Here is a 25,622-nt window from a genome sequence, read left to right as displayed (position 1 = left end):
CCTCTCGTCAGTTTGCTTTATCATCATGCTGATGTCGCCAATATTGTGCCAAGCAGTGGGTTAAAATACACTCTGACCGCCCTTGTATAGAATTCACAGCCAATACAGTTCGAATTTGATCGTAGGTTCTCCTACGTGTTATTACGTTACGTACGTACAAGAGTACCATTAATATTAAGCAGAAATAAAATAACCATAATAAAAAATAACTCATTAATGACCACAAATATTTTGGGTAGAAAGTTTATTAAAGAGGTAAAATTGTACAATAATGTGTGCAAAAAAAGCAGTATAAAAAGGTATCTCATACAACTACTGTCGGAGATATAATAAGGAGTGCGATAATCAACATTGGCATACCCATCATAGCACAGTTTTTTTAGCCGCATCATATTACCATATATATTTGTTTTGATAGAGGGAAAAAGAGCATCTGCCTTACGAGTTAAGTTGCTTAAAACCTTTGTTTTAATAAAATGAAAAAACTGAAAAAGCATAACCCGTTGTTGCATATAACGAGTCTCGAAAAGATGTGTAAAAACACAGAATATTTCTAATTTTTCTCTTTAAACTACAAGCGTGTGAATCAGTTATAATTTTCACAATCCGGTAACTATACAACTATATATAAGATAACTATATAACACAATACTATAAAAAATGTGATTTAAAGACTTAATTTTACTGATTTTTACGGATTGGTAAACATGAAGGATTAATTTTAGGGGGAAAAAAACGTGAAATACAACACCACATCTACTATCGCCAACTCACTAACGCATGGCAGATGCAATTTCCATTATTTGATACATGTTTAATTAATTTTTAATTGCGCATCGATCATATATCAAACAATATTTCTTCGAAAATTTCTTTGTAATTTTTTTTTATCTTATCGGCAACATGTTGGAATGTTTATACATTTTTTTTTTCAGGAGAAGTAGAATAACAACAACAACAAAACTTTGCACACACTTTTTTCCCACATGAATTTTTTCTTTTGGATGAGCACCTCGCGCATGCAAACTTTCATTTCTCTATACGTATTAGCAATGTGCGCCTTTTAATGTAGCGTGGCATGCACGAGTTGCTCCTTACAACGATCATTATTTGATTAATTTTGATAACAATGTATTTATATATATATATTTATTTATTTATTTATTTACACATTTGCTGAGACAACTACGTCCCAAAATATGGCGCTTAATATGATAGACGTAAACGCTACTGATCTAATAGTCCAATTGAAATACGCCAAAGTGCAAAAATAGTCAATAATTAAACGCAGTTTTCCTCAGTAAACTCTAAAAAAAGTGCGCGTGGTCCATGGTCCAGCAAAACGACCAATTTTGTACTGCTAAATTCTCTCCCATTTTACTGGGTACAAAAAAGGTAGGGAAATTGGTTTCATTCATCCTGCTGGTAATATAAGATTTTTAATTCCCATAATTTGTTTTGCAAAATGCAGCACTTTGAAGTTTTGTTTTTTAGGTCAAAAAATTTCAATATGCATAAGTTTTTCATAGATTTGTGAACCAAAAATAATTTGCTGTTTAGCCTTCGGTATCTTGATTGAAATTTAACTTATATAAAGGAACCTAAATACATTTATTAAATTTTTTTCATATTCATTTTAAAACCCCACGGAGAACAAAAATTGAAAACTTTTTCTTCTATTACCAGCAGTTTCGAAAAACCTTTGGTCCCTGCAAACTTAAGTCCGCATATAATAGTAAGGTTATACGGTTTCAACAAAAGCCTGAATGATGTACAATTCATTTCATAAATCACGCCTTTGGTGGCAACAAAAATGCTTCAATACACTTTTGAAAAGATAGAGCTCAACATATGACTATAATATCTTTGAAACTCACTGCTTATTTAAAAATATTTCAGTGCATTATTAGGCACATGTTTTTTCTTATTAATATCTTTTGTTTGTTTTGGAAGCGTTCATTAAGTTTCATGAATGGAAATTGATCGAAAAGTAATCATTATCAGCGGTTAATTACAATGACTTTTGAATGACTCTTCACGCACTTAATTCTGAAAATTTTGAACTATATGTTTTGAGCGTAGCTTAATCATTTTTTGAGCAGCACTGCAAATTTTCGTACTTGATCATGACTATATCTAATGAGGATTGATAAATAATGTAATTGAATAAAGATCATTAGTTTTTTTTTACTATTTCACTATCAAAAGAATTTCTCATAATTTCTAAATTTGAAATATAAGAACCAGAATTTCAAAAATTCAACCAGCTATGACTCAAAAACTTATTTCAGTCAAATTATTTAAAAAATTGTATGAATATTTCCTGTTCAGATAAATTTTAAGTGATAAATTTTATACAGTCTTCGATAACATCTATATATGTAATTAAATTTCTCTTGAATGTTTGAGCAGATAGTAATGACAATCACAAAGCAAATTTTTAGATATGTCTATTCAAATGATGCATTCAATTCTAACCTATTTTCATATATCTCTGTTGATTACTTCGAAGTGAATATTCAAGTACATGATCAAAAAGATAGATTTAAGAGCACTTGACATTTTTTTAAGTAAATGCACCGCTGCTCGTTCCAATAGCGTTAGCCATTTTGATAATTTACACCAATATGCACACATCGGTCTAAATTTCAGACAATAATAGATTATTTCGAATCCGAAAAAGCACCAAATTATGGAAAATACGGTACAACTAAATTCCTTTTTTTTTTTTTTCGTATAAAACGTACCTTCATTATTACGGATGTATTGAGCACCAATAAGAAAAATACTAAAATATCATAAATGCATAGCATGGTAATGCACATTATTTATCTGATCAGTTTCAGTCATGTATGAGAGATCAGTACACAGATAACTCATCTATTACAATTTTTGCTCTTGTGTTTGAAAAATCTAAGTTCGCAGTTTTGAAATAATTTCTTGTGTTTTTTTAAACTTGGAAATATATGGGTATATAACATACAGCCAAACCAGTAAATATGATACGGTATCTGAAAATTATTGAAACTATGGATTGGAATAAATGAACTTTGAAGTCATGCAGAGATCTATGATAATATCCACCCTGTTTTGTTTTTTAGGATTTATGTAGCTACACCTAAACTTGATAAAGTGGCTCGAACTATAAGATTTCTACGGAATACCTATTTTTCCTGTGTATGTATATTTTTTGCTAACAAACTTGCGATATTGTGATAATTGAAATTGTACATATATGTGTTGTGGCCGAAATCATCAAGCAAATACAAATTGTACAAATTGGGAGTTCATAACTGTTAGTAATTAACATTTTAACTACTCGGACAATATTAGGCTATCTAAGATCAATGAGAATAATCTTGTGATCGGATCCTCAGGATCGAATAATATCGGACTTTTTGATCAAATGCAGATAATATAACATGAACTAGGGTAATTTCTGGATTAACTCTGGAATACCCCATAACAGTACTTTACACTGTAAAATAATGCGTTTATTTGAATGTGTTCTTATTAAAATCATATCAAATATTCATAATACACAATCAAAATGTAGATGACTAACTTTGATAATTGATATGCTTTACGTATATCAAAATATATATATAAATTATTATATATTATTGAAATGGTATTGATTATTATCATATGTGATTATCAGTTCTTATTATCGCTATGGTACTCAGAAAATCATACTTGATTCCTTTTAAAGACAACAGATTCAAATACAGTACGAATTTCCACATATTCGACAAAGGCAGGACATATTAAAGTCAGACTTGCATCGTCGCGATTACAGAATGGCCATGCAGGACATAAAATTTTCGGACTAATTTGACCGTGGTTTGGGAAAATGTTTCAGAGTTTAACTGGCTACTGTGGTAGGCACCTTCAGAAATAAGTTGCACGAGAGTAATTTCCTCTATGTCGGACTCTATCTCGGTTGTCTGCTTTGTCAGAAAAGAAAGAATCCTCTCAGACAATCACCATCTGCTGGCTTTATGAGAAGCCAATCAGAACCCTATGTGAACAGCCAAATCAACCAATACGATTCAATACATACAAATAGCAACTCGCTGCAACGCTTACTGCGGACTCCCCTCACGTGATACCTCTTAAGATATCCACAACAGTTGTGGGTGAAACGTTAGGAAGCAGTTTTTCCAGACCTATGTTTCGGAAGTAGTACTCCACATGGAGGGTTCATATCACAAATGAACCAAGTCCATCTTATCTGATTTCGAGAAATTGGCTCTCAAATTTCTTTTTGCCCATTGAACTCCATGGTGCACCGTTCATTCCAATGCTGCATTATGCCTTAGATGATATTTGATCAATTAACCAAAGAAAACCATATTTTTTGGACAGTCTTTTTTCACAATTTTTATTTCACTTGCTATATTTTCTAAAATTTGGGGTTGCTTTATATGATATAAATGACAACCATATTTAGTGATGGGAATTTTTAAATCGCCTATATTTCAAGCCACCTCGTTTGGGCATCTTTGTGGCCATTGTATTCGTATTTGAATTCCTCAGTTAAACCCTTCGTAGGAGAAGGCCTGATTAGACTGAACCATACAGTTCTATTTCGGCCACAGCAGAATATATTTCCCGATTCGGGAAATTTGCAATTGTATACAAAAAATAATGAAGCAAAATGTCAAAGAGAGAAAATGGAATATGTATATTCACGCGTGTGTATGTATATGTATTTATATATGTATACACGTTGTCGAAGCTATTATGTACAGATAGTGAGCAGAGATATGCAGTGTAGCCGTCAGCTTCTTTTTCGTTGACAGCACCGCTCGCTGGTGTAAGGAGAAATTCTATCAAAAAAATCTATGCTTTAGATGAAAATATCCTGTCAATATTTCAGGAGGGGATGGCTAATGAAAAATGCATGAAAACTAATGCATCGTTTTATGAATCATAATATGGAAACATTTTGGAAGTTAAATTCTGCATGCGGCACTATCACGAGTTTCCTCCACGAAAAGTTATTCGAACATGGATATGACGTTCAATGTCAAAAAATGATAATACTTTTCGTCAAACTCTCTGCAATTTTCTCTATATTCTCTCACAAATTATCTTCCATATCGTATCCAAGAATTTTACCCAAAAATATCGGAATCCTTGGACACGCGTTACTCGTAACCAGTTTTTTACATACTTGGAATACATCAAAACACATACAAGCTATATACATATTCCGCATTACAAAATATTCCACACCTTCCTTTTTTTAGCAAATTGTACTCATAAATATAAGCTATACTATTGCATAAATGGGGGGAAAGGATTTGAGATGGAAATTTTTTTTGTAGAATAAATTTTTTTCAGGAAAAAAATGTTCTCTTCGATACAATATCATGACTAGAGGTTTGAATACCAGCCTTAGGAAAAGCGTGAAGATTTATGGGTTCTTTTATTCCCTTCAATATTCACGCTTTGGCTGTCACTGAACATGTATTCAATCGATGGAGACATTTTGCAAATATGACGAAGATGAAGCGGGAGGTGCTGTCAGAAAAATTCTATGCCCGGCGGTCTTTGCAAAGGAGAAAGGCAAGAGAATGAGGAAGGATCTGTGGGGTGTCTGTCCATTTAGACATTTACGGCACTCCCGTTGGTCAGTGAGGTATGGGAGGTACTGACCACTTGATGATGAGAGCCATCGGCATCTGTTATGATCACAGTGGGAGAACTTGATGGTCTGTCTGGCTCAAGTAAACCTTTCTGAATCAGTTCTGGACTCTAAAAAAATAAAAATAAAATGTAAATTCTATTAGGTGAGGTTGACGTAAATACACTGCTGGCCACCGTAAATGCAACACCCTGAAGGAAGCATGCAAATAATATGAAATTTACAACATGCATTAGCGGAGGTAAGATATGCAAATGATTAGAATTTCAGCGCAGACGCACATCACGCGCGCCTGTGGCGCCACTTCAAAGCGCTATTTAAGGCTTGGAGATTTCGACGATTTGAAGTACGGCAATTGTGTTTTTCTTGTGGTTTTTTCAAAAAAACGATCATCTTTTGATCAAGTATCCGAGTTCGACAGAGGAAGGATAGTGGCCTACCGAGATTGTGGATTATCTTTCAGGGAAATCGGTAGTCGTGTTGGACGAAACCAAACTACTGTAATGCGGATATGTGATCGTTGGATGCAGGAGGGTACGACGGACCGACGTGGTCGATCGCATCCACCTCAGTGCACCACTTCACGTGATGACAGGCGTATTGTGCGTATGGCAGTGACGGATCGCTCAGCCACATCACGAACCATAGCACAGCACATTCAGTCTGTACCGCATCATCCAGTGTCTGCGCGTACCATTCGACGCCGTTTACAGCAGAGTGGTCTGTCCGCAAGACGTCCATTGCTTCGTCTACCCTTGACGCAGAACCACAGACGTCTCCGCCGCCAATGGTGCGATGAAAGAAGGATGTGGACGGCACAATGGAATGAAATTGTCTTTACTGACGAGTCACACTTCTGTCTGCAACACCACGATGGTCGGATTCGAGTCTGGAGACACCGTGGAGAGAGGATGCTGAACAGCTGCGTTATGCACCGCCGCACTGGTCCTGCACCGGGTATTATGGTATGGGGCGGTATTGGATATCACTCTCGCACTCCTCTAGTACGCATTGCCGGTACTTTAAAAAGCCAGCGCTACATCTCCGAGGTGTTGGAGCCAGTTGTCCTTCCTTACCTTCAGGGCTTGCCCACAGCCATATTTCAACAGGATAATGCGCGACCACACGTGGCAAGCATTGTCCAAAGGTTCTTCGTCAATCGCCAGATTGAATTGCTTCCCTGGCCAGCTCGCTCTCCGGATCTTTCGCCGATAGAAAACATGTGGTCCATGGTTGCTCAACGATTGACCCAGATTACATCCCCAGCTGCCACACCAGATCAACTTTGGCAACGCGTGGAAGCTGCTTGGTCTGCTGTACCCCAAGAACACATCCAAAGTCTCTTTGAATCAATGCCGAGGCGTGTGGCAGCGGTGATCTCCAACAATGGCGGCTACTCTGGCTACTGATTTTGGCAGGAACCACACTTCACAGAAGTCTATAAATTTAATCATTTGATGCTTGGTCAACATGTTATCTACAAAATAAATATTGTTGCGATATCTCTTGTCTTTCTTGGTGTTGCAATTTGGGTGGCCAGCAGTGTATATGACCACATAATTCAGTTAGAGAAAGCAATGGTCCGATAAAAATTTATCATCCTATCATTTCCTAAAACACCTTAATTTTTATTTATAACTATCAGTTACAGCCAAATGAATTATCCGGAATAGTTCCGTAAAGCATGTTTGGTGTCATTAGCGACTACATGCTCGTATTTCTGCAATTTCGCCGTTCTTGTTATGATTACTTTCCCGATGATATAAAAATCACTTGATGTCTGGTGTTATTAAACTGATCTGGAGGAAAAAAAATGGCTTCGATATGTTGCGGTAAAAGCCCGACGACCGGCAAAACCTAGGTTTACCTAGGCGAATCGGTAAAACCACGAAATACGCTTGTAAAAGTTTTCATTTCGGACTTTTACCAGGTCGAAGCCCGTTTTAGTTAATTAATATATCAATCAACCATCAAGAACTGGATAATTTACTAGTTCCTGATTTTATTAATTTTTATTAATAAATATTTAATAATTAATTAATTAATTAACGTGGACTTATTAGTTCTTGATGCTAACTAAATAATAACTCTCATTAATTCATCAATTAATTGATTTGAAGTTCACACTGTTCGGAATAAATTAATCAATTCGCCCCCAAACAGTAGAAGCCCATTTTTAACGAATCAATTGACCATCATGAGAAATTATTAGCTCCTGACGCTTATTAATTAATAATTATATTTTTAGTAAAAATGGTTAATGGTTAATTTAGTAATTGCAATTATTTTGAAATTACAATTAATTAGTAATTAACCAATGAATTCATTAATTTCCATTATTCCGTTGATTATGTACGTTATTAGTTCACGACACTTAATTAGCGTCATTAGCGCTTAATTTACGTTCATGGGGGTTGATTTATCCATTTGTCAATTATTAAAAATAATTATAATTATTTATTCATTAATAACCGGCAGGAACCAAGTTTTCACGATGGTAAATTAATTCATTTGTCATTTACTAATTATAATTTTTAAATAGTTATTAATATTTAATAAGGTCATGAACTAATAAGATGTATTAACATGATGCTTAATTGATTCATTTAAAACGGGCTTTGTGACTTGGTGAAATGAAACCGTTTACAGGTATGTTTCGGGTTTTTACTAACCCGCCTTGGTATGGTATAACCTAGGGGTTTTACTAGTCTTCGGGCTTTTACCGTAATAGATACACATACCTTCTTATCAAGATCCTCTGTAGAAGGAACAGAGGATGACTCTTTTTCAGCCAGCGGTGCCCGCGGCGTAACACGCATCTCCAGCCTCGGAGACGAATCTCGTCTCATAGCGCTTCTCAGGCATTCATGGCTATGACTTCTAGTCTTTGCAACTGACAAGAGAACAATTTAACTTCCAGTAAATGTCTAAGAAAATCGGTTTTCATGTCAAATAATCTGCTATAAATGATATATATTATACAGGGTGTCTTGTAAGTGCTGACGGCTTTTAGCAAATCATCCGTCCGTCATAGAGGTATAATTTTGATTTAAAAAATGCTCAAAAGACGTTCAAAAATTATCCGGCATCAGTTTTAAGATTGAAAATACAGCGTGTAGCAAAATAGAAAAATCTTAATTTTTATACGGTCCCCCCTGTCTTCTAACTTTCAGTTAGAAAGCTGTTGCCCCGTCTCTCCTGAGGATAACAAAAAAATTCCAAGTTTTTAATTGCAATATTCACTGAGATATTCGAATTCAAAAATCGGAGGAAAGTTGGGAATGGACAGCATAAATGAGGGAAAGGAACGTTCCGTGCTGTTCTTTCATAACTTTTCTCCGATTTTTTTAATTCAAATATCTTAGCGAATATTGCACTTAGAAACATAGATTTTTTTCTGTTGACCTCAGGAGAGACAGGGCAACAACTTTCTCACTGGAAGTTAGAGGGCAGGGGGACCACATAAAAACTTAGATTTTTTTTTTATTTTGTAGCACACTGTATTTTCCACTCTCAAAACTGGTATAGGGTAATTTTTGAACGTCTTTTGAGCATTTTTTAAATTGGAATTATACCTACGACGGACGGTTGATGAGATGAAAGCCGCATTAGCACTTACGGAACACCCTGTATATAAAATTCAGCTGCTCTGTTAATGTATATCTTTAATTGAGACATACTTACTTCGGTTGAGCGGTAGTGGCGATGTAGGTAGATGGTGCCCTGAGAAGCTGTGGTGCCGTGGCACAATTGGATGGTGAAGTGGTGTTGGAATATGGCTCCCAGGGTATTTCTTTTTCTTTTTTTTACCTAATTTTATATGCATCAGCCTTGGATGAGGAGAATTGAATATTGTCCGGCGATTTCGAAATCGGGCTCTGTAAAGATTTTACCAATTTTATTTCTGTTTCAGTTTATGTAACGTATATTCGTATCATATTTTTACAACAATTCATTTTATTAATTTTAGCCACTGTTTATTTCAAGCATTAAGTTACGCGAACTAAATTATGATAAATTGCATGAATGTATATACAGCAAATAGACAGTGTGTTCCAAAAAACCAGGCATACGATAATAATACAAAATCACACAGGAACATAGATGTGCAAACGCCATCTGGAAGCAGCAGACGTCATTCAAAATAACACGTAGTACAAGGACGACGAAGAAGAATCCTTCTACAATAATTTATTTAGTAGCAATACTGCTGCAGTAGATGCTCAAAGTTTTTGCCAGACGCACTGAAACATGCATTACATCGACGCTGCATGGAGTGACGCATCTTCTCATAAATACCAGATATACAGTATGACGCAACCAGATGTATTTACAAGTGTATGGCGCAACAACTGCCTGTAGCGGCTCCGGATGGCGTATGCGCACCTATGGTTCCATGCGAATAATTTGGATTGTTATCGTATGTCCGAATTGCCATTCCATTTTGGTGATGTTTTTTTTAAACACCCTGTATATTAACATTGATTTCTCACCGTGAAAATAAGTGTAGAGCGACGCATATACCGAGGAACATGACGGATAAAACTACAAGTACAGCAATCATGTGGACATTCATTTTTGGATTCGGGACTATGGCTGTCGTTTCAACTCCTGTGGAATTCACTACAAATTCAAATAAATTTATTGAATTAGTTTAATCTAAGTAGAAAATAAATCTGCACGCTCATAACATACGTATTTCAGTGATGTATCTCCTTTATTGTGTTTTGCTTTTCACAACACGCTAATTTTAACATAAGAAGTGTTACTAGATATAACTTTAGCTCACTATAGATTTCATTCAGCTATAAATATCCATTCTAACGCAATAATCGAAACGGAGAGCCTAAAAATGCATTAAATTCAAATACACAGCTCATACAAAATTCTCAATTATTATTAACATTCTTTTAGTATTTTTTTCTATTATTAATTATGTTTTCTTTAATTTATTTGAACGGTCATATTCATTATCTCTTAGAAAGCTTCTTTGAGCGGAGACAAAGAATTTACTCAAGCGCACGCGCACACACACAATGTCATCATAAATAAAAGATAATGAAGTTGGAGAAAATATAAAAATTTAATCACTAGACTGTTCTTAGCTGAAAAGAATCCACGAGAGTTTTAAAATAATCCGCTCTTAATTGCATTTTATCCTTTATTAGTTGGTGAATAAATTCATTTCGAGAAATCGGAAGGCATAATGCCGTGAATTTTATTTTTAGCCTTCTTTTTTCTACAATTCAAGTTGTTAGTAGTCGGAGTATTTATAAATATAGATGCCGTTTCAGTACAATCGCTTACCGTCGGAATTTATTTCCATTGGGTTGCACAGAGTTCCGTTATGTTCATGAAGTTTGTAAAAGCCAGAGTCGCAGGCACAATAACCCTTGGTGCACAGAGCATGGGGATCTAGTAATTTGCATTGAGCATCTTCTTGACATGCTTCACCAAGCTGTTTAGCTGAAAATTGAATAGAGAAAAACATCATTATCAACTCAATGAAGGAAGATCTTATTCAAATAACTCGAAATAACGTGTGAGCATGAATGTTATTACTCATAGGAACACGACTAAGCATAGACGTGACTATGCCTGTTGTTGTATGAAGTTCATTTTCAATTTTAAACCGCGTTGGATTGGACTGAAACTCCAAATTACTGTACACCTTGGTTACATCATTAAATTGACCCATCATATAGGGTAGTAAGGAGTCCCTAGGCCTGGCGAACCGTTGATCCTAGAGGCATACTTCCAATTAGAGAAAGTATAAAAATAACGTGTGTGAAACTCAGATACGTCACTCATCTTGCAAGGGTTGTATAGTTAGTTATTAAAATAAAATAATTAACTTTTTATACGGACACCATGTGCTCAAAATCCTAATCAGAAAATTGTTTTCCTGTCTTTCCTGATGCCAAAAAATACACGTTTCCAAGTACAATATTCACCGAGATATTCGAATTCAAAAAACGGAGGAAAGTTTCTTTAACAGCATTAAATGCGGGTAAATCGTTCTACCCGCATTTAATGCAGTACTTCGGGTTTTTTTTTTTTTTTGAAGTTGCGTATTAAATTCTCATTATGTACTCATAAATAACAGAGAAGCAGGAGTTTCGTGAAAATAAAATTCCCGCAAATTCAATCAAATGCAAATTAGACCACTTCATACTCAGAAATGCTTCCTACCCCCATCCAATATAAGCGGATGCTGATAATTTGCTCTACTAGAACGTAAATTGTAATCTTGGAATATGAGTTTGTTGATATAATCATTATGTTATGCTCTACCACGTAGATCTCGCATCACATTCTCAATTCAAACTACTCTTTCATTTCATTCAGTTCATTTCCAATTCAAAAACTACTCTTTATATAAAATTATATTTCATATCGAAAGTATGTGCGGAAAACAGTGGAAATCATGATTTTTTCAATATTAAACCTCTTAATTATTATTCGACTTGAAAACATGAAATATTTTTTGTTTAACTTACCAAATGAAAGACTAAAAGTTTCCTTCTATAAATTTGCGAGTAAGAGGAGTCGTATAAAAGAAAATAAATGGTGTGTTTTAATACATATACAGGGCGATTCTACATTTATGGGTGTATTTAGGAGGTGATATAAGACTCCTAAACAAGCATAGAATAGATATATTTTGATCATAGAATGTGTGATCGAATCGCAATAGCAAAGACTGTAGAAGGTGTTTTTAGAGAGTGGACAACAGCATTTCACCAAAAGCAAATATATTTTTCTGACGGATTTGCTGCAATAAGTGCAATCAACCATACGAGGGTGCAGGGAATTGTAATGTGGTAGACTCACACCCCCTAAAGAAGATAATTCTTCTCTCCTTTAGGGGGTGTTGGGTAGGCCTTGTCATGGTGCAACCTGGGTAACGCAAATTCTACCAGAAGTCATTGTACCGCAGGGTCATTGTTTATCGCAGCATAACCTTGATGGTCAACCATCAATAAAAAACAAACTCTAACCCAATCGAAAGGTGCATATGCAGATACCACGAAATTCCATCGTTACAATCGAGTGAGATGCTTTCAACATCTTTAATTAAAGTATAAAAAATATAATCGGAATGCAATAAAATACATATTATCCATGAGGATGTTATTTTATTACGATCAAAATGACCCTATTTTAACGAGAAAGATACGGGAAATCGGATGATCTTCAGCGGGAAATAAATGCTGCATCATGTCTACAGTGAATGAAAATGTATTTAACAAAAAAAGAAGAAAAAAGTTGGAGTTTTGACAAATATGTGAAATGAATTTTTATATTTATGGTCACATAATCATTATGCATAACACAGGGTGGATACTATCGACCGCCCAATAATTGCACAAGTGATTCCTTGTGAAAAATTAATACAGAAAAGGGTTGTCCATTTTAGGATCGGACGAATATTAAGGGAGTTAGTATGATGTTCTGAAAGTTTGTGTGTGACGTGTCAGTTTTCTAACGGTCAGTTACGCGCCAAACACACAACGAAAAAATTTCTCTCCATGCAGCGGGTTGCCACTAATTGGAAAATGAACTGAAATATTCAACCCCGTTAGAAGCCAAGTTTAGTTTATTTTCTTTCACGATTGGCGCTTTAGCCTCTTTGTGTAGAGTGGTGTTAACCTTGTTATTACGTGTTACCTTCGCCCCACAATATTGGAAAATGTATTACCAGATTTATAAAGCGTTAACCAAACGAGATCTACTAGAAAAATTGTTTTCCCGAAATCTACATTTTTTTTTGCTAAAAGGTGGGTATTTTCTTTCCTTCAATGTTTATTTCAAATTTTTTGAGAGAGAGAGCAAGGGAAAATCTTTCTTGATTACTCTGAGGGTTATAACATTGTTATCATCTTAAAAACGCCAAGCTATACGTTTGGTGCACATTCGGTGAATTTGGCAGGATTATAAAGTGACGTCATCAATTTTTGATGCGTGATAACTTCATTATTATTGGTCAAATCAAAAAACTGAAAATTCTTTTTTTTTCGTTTTAGTTTTTCACAAGTAATCACGTGTATAATTATTGGGCGGTCATCAGTATATACTCTGTACAGTTTAATTATGTGTATTTACTCCATCCCCGATTATATTAATTGAAGAACGGATAATTTTTTGACAAAAGTTGAGCAAAGTTTACGGGAACATACGGTGACTATATTTTAACATAAGCGTGTCATACCAATAATCAAGTCAGAGCGTCAAAAAATATCCTATAATTCTTTATTTTTTTCCGTTAGGTATCAATAGAGCAGCAGATGAATATAAATGAGATAAGCACTAGTTCTGGAAATTTCTTGTGAAAACACCATAAAAATGGAAGCAAAGGCTTCGAAAAAGTGCCGTTATAAACGAGGTCGATCCGTTTTCATCGACGGTATAAACAAAGCTCATTAATGTCATTCTCCATGGGGGAGTATTATTCCACTTGCGACAGCCAGTTATGGACGTTGTTCTTATTAGGTGTTGTTGCAACAACGTTGGACTATATCTAAGATCCCCACAACAGCCCTTTAGTTGGCCATGTTGCTCTCAAGCAACATGAGTTTTTTTATCCAAATAAAGGCATTGTATATTTTGAGCTCGTTTCGACATTGATGCTTCTAAACAACTCCTACAAACATTCGATTTTTACTTGTAAGCTGTTCATCAAGTTTTATAATTACCAGCAGAATGCTCAAAGGTGCACAAGTCTTATTTCTTGACAAGCCAGGCCAGATCGAGTTTTGACCCTTGTATTTTGGAGGGAAACACCATGTGTGGAGGAGACATATTTCTGTGTATTATTTAACGACGATAGAAAAGTAAGTTGGCAAACAATAAACAATGACATTTTTATACTATTAAAATCTATGTGAATCATACAAAAAACGGCATGTTTCCTGAAATGCAACATCCAATATTTTTGTAAACATTGACAATAATTTTTTTGTCACGTAATAGCATTCAGGGTACCTCATTTGCTTAATATAACCCCTTGCAATTTTTCTGCTTTGGATATATCAATGCTTGCCTATCAGAGCCACCCTTAGGGGTGTGCGACAGGTGCTGCCGTACAGGGGAATCGCGTTTTAGAGGGGCCCCGCATTTTTTTACGGTAACAATAATTTCTTTCGTATATTCTGAATTTTCATCATTTTTGAAAAATCGGAATTTTCATCATTTTTAGCAATCTGAACTTTCATCTAGAAAGAAATAATTCTGGAATTATTTCTTTCATAAATTCTGAATTTCCATCATATCTGGAATTGTTTTTTTAAATAAATTCTGAATTTTTATCAATTCTGAAACTATTTCTTTTATTTATTCTGAATTTTCATGCTTTTAATTTTTTTAATTTTCGATTCTTCCCCTCTCCCAAAGAAGAAAAAAAATTGCTCTAAGGAGGCCCCACGTCTGGTAAGGGCAGCCCTGTTGTCAATTAAAGAGTTAATCGAATTTTTTTTTAAAATTCAAAATATGTTTCTCTCTACGATGAATGATTTAGAAGTTGAAAGGTTTATACTAGTAAGACTTTATTTAGCATCTTGTGTATGTTATATATACAGACATTCAACACAAATCGGAATTTCTATGGTGAAATGCTTTAGCAACACGAAATTGTTTTTATGCGTTATCATCTGAAAGATACTTACTCCATTAATCGTGTTACTTTTAGTGTTGATTATTTCGTACCAAAGTGAATGCAGCAGACCCTTAGCTTATAAACGTCTCGGTTTACGAAGAATAAAAAAATTATTCGGTTTATGGACATGAAACAAGGTTTAAATCCCGAAGGAAGCATATTTCAGAAATCTGAGACTGCAATTTTTTTTTGACAGAATTTGGTTGACGAATAAAAAGTTTGGGAGTTTTGGTATATTTCATCAGAATAAAGTTCCCGCCATCAAATACTACTCCTGTTATCCAGCCAATAGATCAGCAGATCATTTCCAACTTTATGAAGCTCTGAAGAGAAGACTTTTTTTTTATAAATTGTTTGCAATAATATCTGACTCAGAACGAACCGTCAGTAACTTCTGGAAACAATTATTTTATTATCTTACATTGCATAGTTCTTATTTACAAAGCTTGGCAGCAAGTGTCTTACAGAACCATCAATTTGACCTGGAATATATTTTACGGCCTGTGGTAGTGTTGCAAGTGGAGGGCTTCGACACTGAGATTATAAATGATAAAATGATACATACACACATATTAACTAGGGCTGGGAGTCGATTAAAATTTTGAACTGGTTAATCAAATTTTTTTAATCGATTAATCGACCGATTAATCGAATTTTAATCCAATATTTTTTGTGACCATATAATATTAATAGATGCTATAAAAATACAATTTATTCATTTCACTCACTTATTCGGTAGATGTAAACAAATATAGGAATAGGTCAAGAAATTAAGGCTGTCGTTTCAAGCAATTTATTACGCTGAACATATCAATTGCCAAAACTTGTAATTTCTTCGCTTGGATCGTGTCGCTTTGTAAACGTTTATTTTTGGTTATTATTCACAGATTTCGAAACTACTTTCGATTATATTGTGTGTGTGTTTGTAGAAACTCCTCTTGAATGGCACTTGTGAGAAGATGAGCTGATGCTTCCAAGAATACGAAAAACTACTGTTCATAGAGGAAACAATAAATTTTGGTCTTGTCTTCTAAAACTTCAATCGAATTCAATTTGAAATTGAAATCATCAGTTTTCGTTGAATCGAATTTGACCAAGATATTTATTCAAATATTTTTTAATATAGTCACTTATCCATAATGTTCTGTATAGAACATGATTTATAAGACATCTAATCGGTTTTTCCAACCAAATCAAGTTAATTCACAAACTTTTAATAAAAATTTTAATGGAATTTTAATCGAATTGATCGAGTCGATTAACTCAGTTGAAATTTTTAACTGCGATTAGCAATTGATCGATTAACCGGCCCGATTAATCGATTAATCGGACCAGCCCTAATATTAACGAAACCAGACTTTGCCCTGTCATCGTTTGCATTTCATCTTTTTCGAGCTTTCGTAATTTTTTCAGAGTTGGTTCAATTATAATTACTAGTCATACACAAAAGCTGTAGTAAAATAGGATTCTTTCGGAGTCCTAGGAATGGATTAATTCATTTTACATTGATTGATTCCTAGGGGAAAATGATTTCGGTTTGCGAACTCACTTCAAGAACGAATTAAGTTCGTAAACCGAGGGCTGACTGTAGTAAAGATAAAATGTACAGGCTTATGATAAAAAATACTATCGCCATCACCATATTATAGCAGAAAAGAATTCTAATGTAGTCATCAAACTCTCTTTCGCTGTACATAATAACTTAACAACCTCTACTTCAGCTCCCATCACGTAAATTAGCACATTCAGCTGAAAACGGACACGGTCAGGTTTTCACGCTTCTCTCCTCTTTCATTTTACTCGTTCGAATACTCTCTTGATGACGCTCGAAGACACATTTAATTTATGGCCTTAGTCCTTATTGAATCGAATTCCCTTGGAAAACAGTTATAGAGGAATACGAAACATCTCCGTTTCGCCAACATGAATCATTAAGTCACGATATCATTTATATTATACGTCTAATTAGTCGATCCAAAGCTATTTTCAATACGTCGTTATCTAAGCTCGTTTCTATGAGGGAACTATTAACATGAAGCACCAAACTTAATTGTTAGGGTAGGCAGTTATTAATATAATTTAGTGATAAACAAAGTCAATGAATTCTTATCAGGCGACGAATAAAAAAAATAATTTCCTCAAATATCATTTTTAGAAATGAAGTTTTATCTTCTATATCATTTATGCATGTGCTCTATTATTTTGAATATCTGCTATGTGTGAGTACAAGAAAGGAAATACTTACAGTAAAAACTTTGAAAGTAATTTAAAGGAAGAGTTAGATGACTGAAAATTAAAGTTTCAAATAAGTATGGTGTTTGGAAGTAACATCTTCCGCTAGTGTTACTCTTGTTTCGTTACTCGTATATGAGTATTAATGCTTCGTTTTATGGTTAGTGAAAACAGTTTTATACGAGTTCTGCGCATCTCTTTATACCTCTTTGTGACTAGTTATTACTTAGGAAATGATATGCCGGACGAAAAACAACACTTTCAGCATTGCTAGCGGTAAAACGTGTTATTTTTATGGCGTAATCGTCACCGTGGAATAAGAGTTCAAGTTTATGGTGGCAATATATATATGTGTGTGAAACTAATTTTGTGTCCATCAAAGTATGGATGCAAAATGAGTTTATTACAACAGTGAAATGTATTCGGGTTGCGAATTTTTAAAATGGTCTTGAAACAAATGTTAATATTTATTTAGTTCCTATCGGCTAAAAATTTTAGTGTGCACTGCATAAATAAATATAAAAAATAAAGACACGATCTCTTCAATGATAATAAATTTCTTTTTTTTTATACCTATGTAAATTCACAAATACATTTTATAGTGTCAACAGTATGGTGAAAATTGACCGTGTGTTAAAAGTTAATCTGTGATGTTTTATTAGTGTCACGGTAAATGACTTTGCGAGTCTGCGAGGATATGTTCGTAAAAAAAAATACGAAAAAAAGCGCATGTCGAAGAACATGCGCTTAAGATGATTGTTAAGAAATTTGATGACATTGGAAATTTGGGTGTGGCATTACATGGGAAGGGCGGTGCTCGATTGTGGTGAAAGTTGTTGACGTATTTGGCTGTTGCTGACATAGGTACAAGTGTCTGAAAAGTATTCAAGAGTACAAGAAGTGGCATCTATGACAGTTTTCTTATCTCATGGTCTTCAGTAAGAAAATATGTTATAAATAAATTAATAATAATTATAAATTAATTTCTTAACATATAGAAAAATATGTTAAGAAAATAAGTATATTATATTATAAGTATAATATTCTTTCATTACGGTCAACTATGCTCATAACATTGTTAAGACACATTGTTGTATAGTATCACTCTTATTATAAATAATCCACGCTTTTGTTCCCAGAAAATGTCATCGTAATGAAAAAATAATACTGGTATATTTTCACAGTACTCTCAAAAACTCCATTCCTTAGATTTATTTGCAACATAGTTCATACCGATACATCAACAAGTTGATATGAAAAGTACCATTTTTTTAGAAATTTTACGGTTACTTTCTCTTCAGCACAATAAATACAGGGTTTGCACAAATGAATCATATGATTTCGAAAATTTATATTTTCAAAATTATTATACATAATTACATACACTATTGCACATCTGAGATACACAAAAATAAAGAAACACTTTCAAAGATTTTTTCGACATCGCTAAATCGATGGCAGCACTTCCGTAGACCGTAGTGACTGAAATTGATCAAACCAGTCTTATTTTTTTTCAGTTACAAATTTCTAAATGAACGCTGCACAGAAGTAGTGGAAACAATCCTTGCATTATTCTGATGCACAAAACTTTTTTCTCTCATTGTCACCATTTTTAATTTTAGACGCTGTGTTGTACGGAAGTGCTGCCATCTATTGAGGGGTGTTGAAAAAAAAACTGTGAATGTTTTTTTTTATTTTCATGTACCACAGATTATATTTTGTGTAATAGTTTTCAAAATATAAATTTTCAAAATCGCGTTATTCATTGCGCAAACCCTGCATTTGAAAAAAACATACCGGAGTTTCAGTAATAATAATCTTGATGGCAAACATATATTGTATGTACACTTATGATGCTATCGAGACAATTAACTCGCGTTTCGTGTTCAACTTGTATTTTTTCCCAGTAATTTCTCCTTATCGTGCAATCGCTTTCATTACCGTAGCTGCAGGGAAAGATAAACTTACGTCTTTCGAAACTAAGGAGCTGGAAAAGGCAAGTACGTATTGCGTGATGCGAAGATTATATATAACATCGAGAGAGAAAGTTCTTTAATCCAACTTGTCAACGATATCTGTATTATAGTCGTACGAAAAAAAGGTAGCCATGAAGAATATAAGTACTTATTAGATATAAGAGTTTCTAAATGGAGAAGTACGGAAGAAATTGAAGAAATCTCACGCTGTGTGTATGTGTGTAATCGGTTAAGGTTTATATCAAGTAGCAATGTAGGTCTATGAAGTTTATTTTGGGAGGGATCCGATTTGATGAATGCGGTGTGGAAGATATTAGTAAGATATTGGAAATACAACTTACTTTTTCAAGTCTCAAACTGCTTTGAAAAGATTTCGTGGCTTTAGGTTTATTATTTCAAGAATCATAGAGTTAAGGTAAATAATATATAGGGTGAAAACTTGAGTCCGTTTCATCTCATCTATCTCCACCTATGCAAATATCACAGCCAATATTGCACTTAGAAACATGGATTTTTTTTCTTGGGCTCAGAAGAGACAGGGCATGACTTTTTAATTGTGAGTTAGAACAAAAGGGACCGTATGAGAAATTAAGTTTTGTATTACTCTACATTATACGGCTTCTCGTAGACATCCAAAACAGTGTACGCTATTTCAATACTTTTTCTAATTAAAAGTGTGTTTCTACAACCAACGGTTCACGAGTTATTTGAGCTGAAACGAACTTGAGTTTTCATTCTGTATGTTCTCAGTCATCATAGTATATACCGTGGTCTTACTTCATATACATAAGCGAGTCATTAAGTAAGTCACAAAAGATAATTAAAAAATAACTTGCAGAGATAATCACTCCAAAAGTATTTTTATTTCTCAACACATAATCTCCGCAAATATTTATTTACTTATTCCATCGTTTTATCAGCGTCCCAATAACAACTGCATAAAATTCTTTGGGTAGCTGTCTAGTCACATTAGGATTTTTCATCTTGAACCTCTTCATCATCCACAAAGTGTTTGCCTCCAAGATAGTTTTTTAGTGGACTAAACAGATGAAAATCACTTGGGACTGAATCAGGGCTGTAAGGTTGATGTTTAAAAAGTTTCCAGCAAAATTTTTTTACTGTCTTCTATATAAGGCGAGCTGTATGAGGTCTCGCATTATCGTGATGAAGCATTATTCTTCCTTTGGTCAATAGGCGTGGACGCTTTCTCCGAATTGCAGTCCGAAATTTCAATAGAACATCACAGTATGATTGAATATTCACATGATCACCTCGATTTTGGAAATGGGCCAATAGCACTCCTTTGGGATGGATCTCAAAACATCCACCTTACAGCCCTGACTTAGCCCCAAGCGATTTTCATCTGTTTAGTCCACTAAAAAACCACCTTGGAAGCAAACACTTCGCAGATGATGAAGAGGTTCCAGATGAAGTCCTAATGTGGCTGAGACAGCAACCCAAAGAATTTTATGCAGCTGGTATGGGGCGCTGATAAAACGATGGGATAGGTGCATGAACATAGGTGGAGATTATGTGTTAAGAAATAAAAATAGTTTTGAAGTGATTATCTCTCTGCACATTTTATTTTTATTATCTTATGTGACTTACTTAATGACTCAACCTCGTACATGAACGATTTTCATGAAATGTCTGAATTGTGCAGAAAAAAGCGAAACTTACCTCCATTTTATTAACTGGAACTGCGAAATTTATACCTAAATGTACTTTTTTCAAGGTTCTGAAAGTATGAACAATAAAAGCAATATTTACCTTTATACATGGTTTAGTTCTTGGACGCTCAAAATACTATCCTGGTCAAAGTACTTACTATACAGCCAGCTATTGCTTTAACATTACGAATGATTCCGTTTCAACAAGACCCTAATTTGTTTTTATTGATTGTTTTTCAATTTTTCAAGGATAAAGATATCAAAATACATGAAATTCCTCATTATACTTTACATAACTATTATATGTACATAACTATTATATGTACATAACTATACATATAAGCTTACCCATCTTGCACATAAGTACCGTCATTTCTAATAAATAAGCCGCTGGGAAGAAAAATCTGTACTAAGAAAAATGATTGAAGTTTTCGTAGAAACGGCATTTCATACAACGCACCTTCGTATTCGCAACACATGATTTTCATTCAAAGACTAAAAAAATGCTGATATCAAAATAAAATTAAATGTTGTGTGTTTGTTTAACTCCCGTTTTATTTGGGAATTTTATAATGTTATTCAGTAGTAACTATTAAATCTAATTTATTTTTTAAACTTGATTAAAAAGTAATGCATAAGAAATGCTAAGAACTAATCGATATCTCTTAAAGTCAGAACGTCAGAAAAATAAGTCATTGAATATGCCGAATTAGTCACAACAGCTAAAATTTGACTTCAGAGTTATACAACGGAAAATTACGGTGCATAAACGGTACATACGGTTAAAAACAAAATACAATATAACCAATAAAAACAGCAATTAGACATAACTGTTGTCTTAGAGGTCTTAGATTGAGATCGTCTCATCAAAGATACATGTTACAGGTCTACAAGAACAAAACGGGAAGTACATTGTTTTCATTAGAAGCTGTACTTACGTTACAAGTGTAGCTTAAAATTTATTTTCCAAAACTTTTTGGTTACTTAGATGACTAAAAGTTCCGATTTTACTGAAGGTATACCAAAAAATTGAAAGATTGTGCACTGAGGTATGTTTGTGATAAGAGAAAAAAAAAACTAATATGTACCATATATGCATCTAATACATCACTGATATTAAGACAATCAACAAGTACACGTGCATGTACAGTATACTGGATAGAGTATGAAATAAAGTCTCAGAGAGAGAGAGAGAGTGATTTGTGCCCTCAACTAAATGCAGAAGTTTCCTCATTCTTGAGATATAGCGTGATGAATCGTTCAGCTGCGACTAAACCTCTCGAACCGCGGGTTCTTAATTTGGTACACGATATTGGATCGACGGTGCGAGTCGATTGTTGAAGTAGAAGCCCTGAATCTGTGTCCGGATTTGGCTTGCCCTTCTAAGCGTGAGATTACTCTGTCAAACTTAATTGCTCCAGATTCTTCGAGATTTACGATCCGGTAAATGCTCCTGGGATACAAGACTCGCTCTCTCCGCGCTTGGTTCGGTATGGTATACAAGATTTCTATTGGAGATATGCCAGAATCTCCAATCTTTTAACTGGATATCATCGAAAGTATGTGATGATCATTTTGAATATTTTCAGAACTTTCTTCACAGAACATTTAGAAAATCAATCTGTTCTTGTTCGAAATATTATTGATTTATATTATATGATAATATTGGTAAGTTTGATTTAAAAATATCAGTATAGAAGTGTCATAAATTTTCCCGGTTTTATATCGGTGACCAATATATATAAGCATTAGCATAAAAATGTAAAAATATATTGAAAAAACTGGGTAATTAGGTAATGGGTCTATGATTATAATGTAATCTCTCGCCCTAGTTGCAGGCTGACATTATATCAGTGATTCTGATCCCGAGATACACGTACCCCTAAGCTCTCAAGGGGTACGTAATAAGGTCATTTAGGGATACGTATACAATGATCAGCAATGGTGGGAAACTGGTAAAGTGATAAAAAATTTTAAATAATTATGTTTTTTTTTTTGAGGGTTTATAAGCTTCGCTTGCGTGTCTAGGGATTAACAAGCATTGCTAGGGGTACAAATGCTTTCCACACATTTCTAGAAGTGCGCAAATCTCGTACGCATTTCTAGGGACATGCAACTTCCAACACCTTTCTAGGGATTTTCATTATTCTTTCTACAATTTCCAACACGTTTCTAAGGATATATGAAAGCTCTCCACATATTTCAAGAAATATGCAAGCTGCATGTGTAAAAAAAAAAATTTCTAGTAATATAAAAGCTCCCTATTATTTTCTAAGAGAAGAGATATGAAAACTTCCTACACATCCCACAGGCTACTCCCACTTACGTATTTCTAAAAGTAAGCCGGCTTTGAACGTATTCCAAGATGTTCAGCACCCTAGGACGCATTTCTATGGTTATGCAACGGATGGCTCTTAGGCATGTCCAGGGGTACGCAAATCTCATACGCTTTTTTTCGAGATATGTAAGATTCCAACACACTTCAAAAGCTATGCACACCTACGCATTTCTAGGGGATACGCAAGCCTCCGTTGCATTTCAAGGACTACCTGAGGCTTAAAAGACTGAGAACCACTGAATTATATCACGTTTTACTGAAGCATTAAAAAATTTTAAAGCTCAAATGATATATAAAAACCAATGAAATCAGAATAAATGTTATTTGTTATGCCTCTCGTTTAACATAATTTGTTATGCCTTTAAAAAAACCAAACTTATCAAACTTTTTCCAAAAATAAATAAATACAGACGAGATATCGATACATATCACCAAGAGATACCGTACTAACAACAAGGGGACAATGGACAAAAAGCCCCGTTCAATAACTATACAGTTATTCATATAAGCGTGGCGTGAACTCTGATGATTCAGAAATGGGAGCCAGGCGCCATGTTGGCCACACGTAAACTCCAAATAATTTTATAGAACAGAATTTCTACCATATTCTGCCCTCCAAAAATATTTTAAAGCAATTTTAAAAACATATATGAACGGAAAAAAAGAAACGATGAATACAAATATTTTACATATAAGAAAAAAATAAGAATACAAAAATATTTGGTTTCATTTTCTGCATTATCTGTCTTATATTTCTTCGGTTCGAATCGATATCGCAATGCTCTCGGTTTTCCTTTAGGAACGAGAGGAATTCAAAAGAAAACGAGAAATATTCACTAACTCTGGCCAAAAAATTTCAAAAACTTTCCGCGCATATCATTTAGAAAAAATAAAGAAAGAAATATTCTTTTATATATATATATAGAGAGAGAGGAATTCTCTTTGATCGTTGAATGCGTGGTGATATGAAACCCTTTGAAAGTTTTTGTGCTTCACATAAGTAAGGCCGAAATATTTATAAGAGTGCGTATCTGCGCAGCTTTTTCAAAAGAAGCTTTAAACGACGAAATTCCTTTAAATTTTTATAAAGGACATTGCGACTGAGATTCTATATGAGAAATACCAGAATGCACAGGACTTGAATTTTTCTCAAATATCTGCAGTAGTTATATCTTTTTTAGAGCACAAAAACCATTGAAAACTATTTTGAGTATTGAATTTATATATTGTATTTAAAAATTCTACCGCTAATATATTTTAACACTTTAAGCGGTTTTTAAAATTTCCCTGATCCACATTATAACTGCCGTGGTGGACATCACTAAACCTTCTAGAAATTGTCACCGCTTTTCAAGAAGAATATTTTTATCCGATCTCGTGCAGTGATAATGCTTTCCCCTGAAACTGAGAAGAATAATAATCTATATATATAGAATTTATTTTCTGTGTATATGTGTGTGTGTTCTCTATACAAATCTACAATTTTAGATCTATAGTCGCCAAGTTTTGCATATATTGCAAAACTGACCCGACTTGAATGATAGGCTACTTTAAAAGTTCGTCAGAGCTGGACAAATGCCCGAAATAGGTGAAAAAGTGTCGGGCAACAATGGTTCTTGGGCCTCAAAAATAACTTTCGGAATGTTTACTTTGGTTACTGTGGTACCCTAGCAATGTGTTTTAGACATGCATATGCCTTTACAATGGTTTGTCACTTCTGTAATGATGCCGGTATTATGTATAATACTGTAGTTTATTGCTTTATAATATGGTTGTCATTTTTTAATCCTCCCAGAAATTTAAGAAAACCCTGGCAATTATAGCTAGTACATAATAAAACAAATAAAATAAATACTTTATATCTTTTTTATCATTCATTAATTTCTATAAAACTCTTAAAAGAGGAGGGGGTCTCTCTCCTTTCATCTAACTTTGAACAAAAGCTAACTCTGCCTATTGGCAGTTGATCGACAGGAGGGGGAAGGGAGGAAAGCATGTTATCAGGCAAAGATCTCTGTACAAAGCTAGCTGGGCTCGGGATTGCCGAAACGAGAAGGTTTTTAGAAGACGACGTATTTCGGGATTGCCACTGTAAGGA

General features: G+C 34.3%; 1 protein-coding gene across 1 annotated transcript in view; it reads right to left on the bottom strand.

Moving 5' to 3' along the window:
* Window positions 1-238: 238 nt before the first annotated feature.
* LOC149065733 (uncharacterized) overlaps window positions 239-25,622 on the bottom strand; it is a 42,143-nt gene continuing 16,759 nt past the window's right edge. The window contains exons 2-6 of the mRNA XM_089253709.1: window positions 10,961-11,119; window positions 10,147-10,276; window positions 9,338-9,531; window positions 8,395-8,546; window positions 239-5,763 (exon numbers count right to left, since the gene is read on the bottom strand). Of these exons, the coding sequence (XP_089109835.1) occupies window positions 5,614-5,763; window positions 8,395-8,546; window positions 9,338-9,531; window positions 10,147-10,276; window positions 10,961-11,119 (785 nt within the window). The 3' untranslated portion in view covers window positions 239-5,613. The remainder of the gene's footprint in view (window positions 5,764-8,394; window positions 8,547-9,337; window positions 9,532-10,146; window positions 10,277-10,960; window positions 11,120-25,622) is intronic.

Source organism: Pholcus phalangioides, unplaced genomic scaffold, assembly GCF_987345545.1.
Source record: "Pholcus phalangioides strain wild (caught in Gottingen) unplaced genomic scaffold, Ppha-v1.0 ptg000039l_1, whole genome shotgun sequence".
NCBI lineage: Eukaryota > Metazoa > Arthropoda > Arachnida > Araneae > Pholcidae > Pholcus > Pholcus phalangioides.
Note: the sequence above shows the minus strand (reverse complement) of the source record. Positions and strands in the feature narration are given on the sequence as shown.